General features: G+C 34.6%; 1 protein-coding gene across 1 annotated transcript; it reads left to right on the plus strand.

The window, feature by feature from the left end:
• Positions 1-397: 397 nt before the first annotated feature.
• On the plus strand, positions 398-4,290 carry LOC111901540 (putative disease resistance RPP13-like protein 1). The gene has a single exon (XM_023897407.2). It carries the CDS (start codon positions 518-520, stop codon positions 4,121-4,123), a length of 3,606 nt encoding a protein of 1,201 aa, XP_023753175.1. The 5' UTR covers positions 398-517; the 3' UTR covers positions 4,124-4,290.
• Positions 4,291-7,939: the final 3,649 nt, after the last annotated feature.

Here is a 7,939-nt window from a genome sequence, read left to right on the forward strand (position 1 = left end):
AATAGAGGTGTGATTTTCTTGAATTGATCCAATCGTCACTATTGATATTGGAGGTGGGGGGCTTGGGAGAGAGAGATGGGGGGAAGTGGTATGATTAGGGGTGATGGGTGAGCCTTTCGTTTATTATTAATTAATTATAAACACTGAAATAAATGTAAAAAATGTAAAACAAGTATTCGGGGTATAATAGTCATTTCAGGTTGAGTGTAAAACAAATTGATAAAAAGTCAAGTTTGGTATGAAAAAACCACAAAATGTATCTGATTTTGGACCAGTTATGTAAGTCAAAACGTTTTTGGAAAGAAATCAAATTTTTTTGACAAGGACAAGGACCTTTCTTGCAATTTTCTATAAATTTGGGGCACAAACTCACGGTCGAAAACTTGTGCAAATTGAGTTCGACAATCTGTGTACACACAAACTCTAGTCAACACCTTCGTTTCATCTGCCAATTCTCATCCATTCCCAAATCAAAACCCCATCAAAGTAACCAATCTTTTCCCTTTACCTAATATCCATGGCTGAAATCGTTGCTACTGCTCTCATCAGTGTGCTGTGTGAGAAACTCATCTCTGTTGACTTGATGAAGCTGGCACGATCTGAAGGAATTGATTCCCAGATGAAAAAATGGAAGAAGACCTTGCCCATGATCCAAGCTGTGCTTGCTGACGCAGGACAAAAGCAGATAAAAGAGAGAGCCGTTCAACTGTGGCTCGACAATCTCCAAGATTTGGCTTACGACATAGACGATGTACTCGATGATTTGGCTACCGAAGCAATTCAACGCAAGTTGGATCGGGAATCTGATGCCGACACTAACTCCATTTCCAGCACTAGTAAGGTATTCAAGTTCATCCCAACTTGTTGTACTAATTTCAGTCCTAGGTATGGTCGTCGGTTGAGTTCTACGATAGATGAGATTACCACAAAATTGAATGATCTTGTTGAGGTGAAAAACGGTCTGGGTTTTGTTGTAAATGTGAACGTTGACATCGCAAATAGAACTGAGAGACGATTGGAGCAAACTTCACTGGTTGATGAGTCCAAAATCATGGGTCGTGAAGGGGATAAAGAAGCATTGTTGGGGAAGTTGTTAGGGAATGATGAAAAAATGAGGATAGTGTCCATAGTTGGTATGGGCGGGATTGGAAAAACCACTCTTGCTAAAGTTTTGTACAACGAAGAGAAGGTGAAGGATCACTTTGAACTCAGGGCTTGGGTTTGTGTCTCTGAAGAGTTGGATGTACTTAATATTAGCAAGGTTATATTTCAAGCAGTAACTGGGAAAAACAGAGATTTTGCTAATCTTGATCTGCTTCATGTGGCCCTCAAAGAAAAACTTTTAAAGAAAAGGTTTCTACTTGTTCTAGATGATGTGTGGAATGAAGAAAAAAGTAAGTGGGAACTCCTTCAAAGCCCTCTTGTAGGGGCACCTGGAAGTAAGATTATAGTCACAACCCGGAATACAAGAGTTGCATCGGTGGTGGACTCTGACGAATCTTACTATTTGGAGCTTTTGTCAAATGAAGATGCTATATCTTTGTTTGCTCAACATTCGCTTGGTGAAAACAACTTTGAAAACCATCCAACACTTCAATTGCATGGTGAAGGTATTGTTAAGAAATGTGGTAGATTGCCTTTGGCTTTGAAAACACTTGGGAATGTCTTAAAGGGAAATAGAAATGGTGATGAATGGGAGAAGTTGTTGAATAGTGAGATATGGGATATACAGGATGGAAGTGAGATTCTTCCGGCTCTACGACTAAGCTACAATCATCTCCCTCCACATTTAAAGCTGTTGTTTGCATATTGTTCCTTATTTCCAAAAGACTATGTGTTTGACAAAAAAGAATTAGTCCTACTGTGGATGGCAGAAGGATTTTTGTTGCAACCAAATCGCAACAAGTCAATGGAGATTCTAGGTCATCAATATTTTGAAGAGCTAAAGTCGAGGTCATTTTTTCAACCTTCAATGAATGATGATGTAAGATATACTATGCATGATCTTATAAATGACTTGGCCACAAGTGTTGCAGGAGAGTTTGTGTTTAGATTGGATGATGAGATGGATTCGTCCAACAAAAAAGGAACTTTTGAGAACTTTCGTCACTTTTCACTTGTAGGTCCACAAGGGGGATCCTATAGAAAGCTTAAAGAATTACAAAGAGCTAGACGTTTACGAAGTTTCTTAACAATGTCTCGGGTGGATAATTCTTTTTTTGAATTACTTCCACTACTACAGTTCCTAAGGGTTCTAAGCCTAGCTAATTACGTAATCTCAGAGGTACCACAATCCATTGGTAGTCTCAAGCATCTGAGGTACATCAATTTTTCTTATACTACAATCACATATATACCAGAAGAAGTAAGTGACCTCTATAATCTACAAAGCTTGTTGGTTCATGGTTGTTCAGAGTTATATGACTTGCCAAAAAGTTTCGCAAAGTTAATAAACCTACGACATCTCGACATTAGTGGTACTCCAAAACTCAAGAAGATGCCTTTAGGGATTGGCGTATTGACAAATCTACAAACTCTACCCAAGGTCATTATTGAACCAGGTAATGGGTTCAAAATATCCGAGCTTAAGAACCTTTCAGATCTTCAAGGTCGAATATCGATCATGGGGCTAGACAAAGTGATAAATCCAATACAAGCACAAGATGCCAATTTTCATCAAAAGAAAGGTCTTGATATTTTGGAGATGATATGGAGTGACGTGTTTGATGATTCTCGGAATGATATGAATGAATATGAAGTACTTAAACGGCTGAGACCTCATCATAAGTTAAGAAACCTCGAGATTTTGTTCTACAAGGGAACACAATTTCCTAGTTGGGTTGGCGATCCCTCGTTTGATCAGTTAACAGAGCTTACATTACGGTGTTGTAGAAGTTTACATTTACCAACACTTGGACATCTAAGGTCACTTAGGAGATTGTTTGTTGAAAGGATGAATGAGGTGAAGACAATAGATTTTGAGTTACTTTCACCTACAAATTCTCTCGTTGGCATTGCATTTCCATCTCTTGAAGTTTTGGAATTTGATGATATGCAAGGTTGGCAAATATGGTCAAGTATTGGTGCTAGCGATGATGGAACTGCTAGATCGTTTCCTTGTCTTCGTGAGATTTCTATAAAACGTTGCCCACTACTAGCTAAAGTATCTATTGGATTTATACCATCGCTTCGGTTTTTACACATAGACGAATGTTGTGAAGGGGTGTTAAGAAGCATGATTGGTGTATCTTCATCACTTGTTGAATTGGAAATGTTGAATGTAAAAGGATTTACTCAACTACATGGAGAAGATTTAACGCGTCTTGGAGCAGTTGAGTATCTATTTTTTGATGAATGTGATGAATTGAGATACTTGTGGGAACCAGAATCGGATGCATACAAAAATCTTGTGAGTTTAAAGAAGTTGGTGGTACATAGTTGTTATACACTAGAGAGTCTCAATTGTCCAAACAGTGTTGAGAGGTTGGTGATTAATCGTTGTCATTCAATGACATCCTTGATCTTCTCGGTGAACGAGCTTCCATCATCTATCATTGAAACAATCATCTGTGATTCTGATAACACAGAACCTGTTCAAGAGAGAGGTTTTGGTGTTCTTCCTCCGTTATGCCTAAGATATCTGGATGTCCATAACTGCAAGAATCTAAATTCATTTCCTCATGATCGTTTGCAAAGTCTCACATGTCTGGAAGAATTGAGGATACATGGTTGTCCAAATATGGACTACTCCTTCCCTTCTGGTGTTTGGGCTCCTAATTTAAGTATCCTACGCATAGGAGATTTAAAGAAGCCCATGTCAGAGTGGGGCCCACAGAATTTCCCAACCTCACTAGTTGAACTACAGTTGTATGGCCATAACTCAGGGGTGGGTTCATTTGCAGTGGAAAAAGATGCAAAGAATACTACCACTTCATCATTTCTTCTTCCACCAACTTTAGCATCTCTAATTGTCTTTGATTTTATAGATGTGGATTCACTTTCAGAGGTCGTACAACAACTCCCGTGTCTTAAAAGTCTTGAGATTTTCTCATGTCCAAAACTGAGTGATGTTCATGAGATAGCATCCTACCGATCATCTTTGACAGTATCTGTGATTCCATAAAGAAAGACTTATGTTGTAAACTTGCTCATCATTTTTTTCTGTTACACCAGGTCCTAAAAGTCCCGATGTTTATTGAACTACGATTTCAGTTTTTTGTAACTTTTGCTGTTTAAAAAATGATCTTTGAACTATTAGTAACTTTAAGACATGTTTGTTTTGTTTGTTGAGATGAAGATTATTTTGAAATTTTGACTAACAATCAAATAATCTATTAAATCATAGAGACTTAACCATTACATTTATCTTGGATGAATATACAATTTATTAATACATTCAATAAAATAACTGTGTGCTTGATTACAGGGAATGACTGGTTTTTGTTTTTTGTTTTTTTTATCATTTTAATGTAGTCAAATGACTCATATCATCAATAAATGTACATATATTTTTTTTTTCAAGTTTTACATCTATTTTTTTTTTTTTTTTAAGTTTTTGTTCATTTTTGTAGTTAACTAGATGTGAGAAATGTGTAATACACCAGCTGATTAAAAAAAAATTAAAACATTAAAGTGTATACAATAAATATATTTTAATGTAAAACTTTAAAATAAGAAAAGCAAAAAACATATTAATTGCAATTTAATATTATATATATTATATTTAATACTTTACATATATAAGTATATGATTTTAATTTTAAAAATTTAAACAAACTAAGAATTAATAAGTGGATAATATTTATTTAAAAAATAGCACAAAATAACAAGTGTCAAAACTTATGTGAGATTGACAAATGACAAAAAAAACCTTCATTTGTTAAAAATGATTAACTAAAATTATATATATATATATATATATATATATATATATATATATATATATATATATATATATATATATATATATATATATATATATATATATATATATTGTTTTTAAGACAGTTGTCTTAAAAACAAGGAGAAGACTTTGGGACCATTGGATGTACTATGAATGGTGTAGATTATTTTGGCGATGATCCATGTAAAAATAAACCAATCAAAACTTAGTGTTCAATAAAACATAGGGATAATGACTTAAAAGGGTAATATATTTTTCGATTTGTACATATTTGGTCACTGAGATTTTTTTTCGTCCACATTTACCCTTCAACTTGTTAAACTGTACACATCTAGTCCTTATGACCGGTTACTCCTGGTTAGTCGGGAAAAATGACTCATTAGGGTAATATATTTCTCATTTTGTACACATTTAGTCATTAATATATATATATATATATATATATATATATATATATATATATATATATTCAAAATAAGTTATTTTTTGTTTTTGTACCAATTCAGTACTTACGAATATTTCTTTAGGGTTTTTCTCATAACATCTAACATGAGACTATCATTGATGACAGAGACGGTTCTCTTTAGATGTCCGTAGTGACACCGATAACCCCTGCTTTTTCTGTATGCAGTGTAAATTTTTCGATTTTTTTTTCTTTTTTCTACTTACTGGCAGCACCTACTACGGACCGGCACCACCTACTACCAAATCCTACGTCCGTCCCTGATTGATGAGGTGTTTAGGGTTGTTGATGCTTATGTCCATCGCAACCTCGACTGCTTGGTTGCATATGTCTTGTGGTTTGACTTAGGTTTTATATTCCGAACGTCGTAAATTTTTCATACGATATCTGATTTTAACGATCTTTATATCTACGTGTTCGTTTTTTTAAGTATGCTATAACTTTCGTTAAGATTGTTCCCGTTAAAATATAATATGTTTTTACTTACGATTTTAGAAAAAAACATCATACATGCATTCATAAAAACGTATGGAAATAAAGATCGTAATTAAAAAAATATATTACTTTTTAACGGGAGAAATCTAAATGAAAGTTATAGTAGACTAAAATACAAACGCATAGATATAAAGATCGTTAAAATCCGAGATAGTATGAAAAAGTTATGACGTTCAAAACAAATGACTTAAGCAACCAAGTAGTCGAGATCGCGATGGACATAAGCATCAAAAGTCTAAAACACCTCGTTAATGATTGTTCCATGTAAGATGTTGTGAGAAAAACTTAAAGAAAACATTCATAAGTATTGAATGAATACAAAAACAAAATAAATTATTTTGCAACAAAAAAAATTAAGGACTAAATGTGTACAAAAATATTAAGGACTAAATGTGTACAAAATGAGAAATAAATTACCCTATTAAGACATTTTTACCGGTTAACCTGAAATAACCGGTTATAAGAACTGAATGTGTAAAGTTTAACAAGTTGAAAAGTAAATGTGAATAAAAAATAAACTCAGTGATCAAATATATACAAATGGAAAAATATATTACCCTTTTAAATCTTTATCCCTAAAACATATACTATAAAAACAGATGACCCAAGAGTTCCCCGCTTAAATACTCTTATTAAAAGCTCTATTTTCACCTTCTTACTACACAATGTAAAAACTCTAGAACTAATTCTTGGTGCCGTCATCACCGCCATTTTCATCCACCACCATCACCGTCATTTGCATCCCTAACAACTACTCAAGCCCAAGATCTAAAAAGCTAAACTCCAGTGAACACCACTATTGTTATCGTCACTGTACCACGCTTGCACCGCTACACATTTCACCGACCACTGTTACCATCTCTGCCATCCGCACCAAATCTTCCCTCTACCTTTATTTCGACCAACATATCACCTCGACCCCTTGCTTAGTATGTATGACTTTTTAGTTTCGATTTCCGTATTTCAGATTTGAAAAGCGAGATCTTTTATCTATTGATTTTCGTATCTCATATATGTGATTGTAGGATCGTTGATACTTTGCTTTCGTACTCCAGATCTTGAATTTGCGATATCTTTTAGTATTTTTTTCAGATCTAAAAATGTTAGGGCTTGTAGTATCTTTTTTTATCCTTTCAAATGTGGAAATGTATAATCTTTTAACTTCGCCTTTTTTGTATCTCTGACATTATCATGTTGGTAAATATGAACATCGCTCATTGGGCTCTGCAGGTTACCCTAGATCTTGGAAAGTATTTATATTAGATTCTGAATTTTTTATTTCAGGTCTATGATATGAATATGATATATTTTGTTTTTCTATTGTATTTCAGATTTGGAGATATGTGTTTTCGAGATTTTGATTTTGTATTCCGGGTCTTGAACTTGTTATTATAATTCTGATTTTATTAAGTTTTTATTTATGCACGTTTTATTAGTCAACAAGAATAAATAAAAGCCATGTAGGCTATGAAGTCCGGGTCTCATGCTAGATGGAGTTAGTTGCATATTAGTCGTAGCTATAGTAGTTTAAATAGAACATGCATATGTACTGTGATTTTTATCTCCTCTACATCATTAATTCACAAGAAAAGGTTTAAGCTTCACAATTCTCCTGTCCCAAATCTCTATTCTCTTACTGTTATATTGAATTGTGGTTTGTGAAAAACCTACATTTGGTATTAGAGCAAAATCTGGGGGGGCGTATGCCAAAGTATCAGTCCAAAGAAGAAATGACGACTGGCTCTGGCAGTGGAAATGGAAACGGTGAGAAAGAAGGAAATGTTATGCTACACTATCCGATGTTGTCAAAAACCAACTATGGCGCATGGGCAATTAAAATGAGGGTTTTTATGCTGGCACAGGGTGTCTGGGATGCGGTGGAGCCTAGAACGCCAAATACCATTGTTGAAGCAAAGAAAGACAACATGGCCCTAGCAGCAATCTATCAGGGTATACCTGAGGATCTACTGATGGTGCTAGCTGAGAAGAAGACGACAAAAGAGGCTTGGGAAGCACTAAAGATTATGTTTGTAGGGGCAGACAGGGTGAAAACTGCACGAATTCAGACGTTGAAGACT

Source organism: Lactuca sativa, chromosome 1 (genome assembly GCF_002870075.4).
Source record: "Lactuca sativa cultivar Salinas chromosome 1, Lsat_Salinas_v11, whole genome shotgun sequence".
In the NCBI taxonomy this organism is placed as follows: Eukaryota; Viridiplantae; Streptophyta; class Magnoliopsida; order Asterales; family Asteraceae; genus Lactuca; species Lactuca sativa.

Coding starts and splice junctions, on each gene's coding strand:
- LOC111901540 (XM_023897407.2), top strand. CDS start 518: ATGGCTGAAATCGTTGCTACTGCTCTCATCAGTGTGCTGTGTGAGAAA.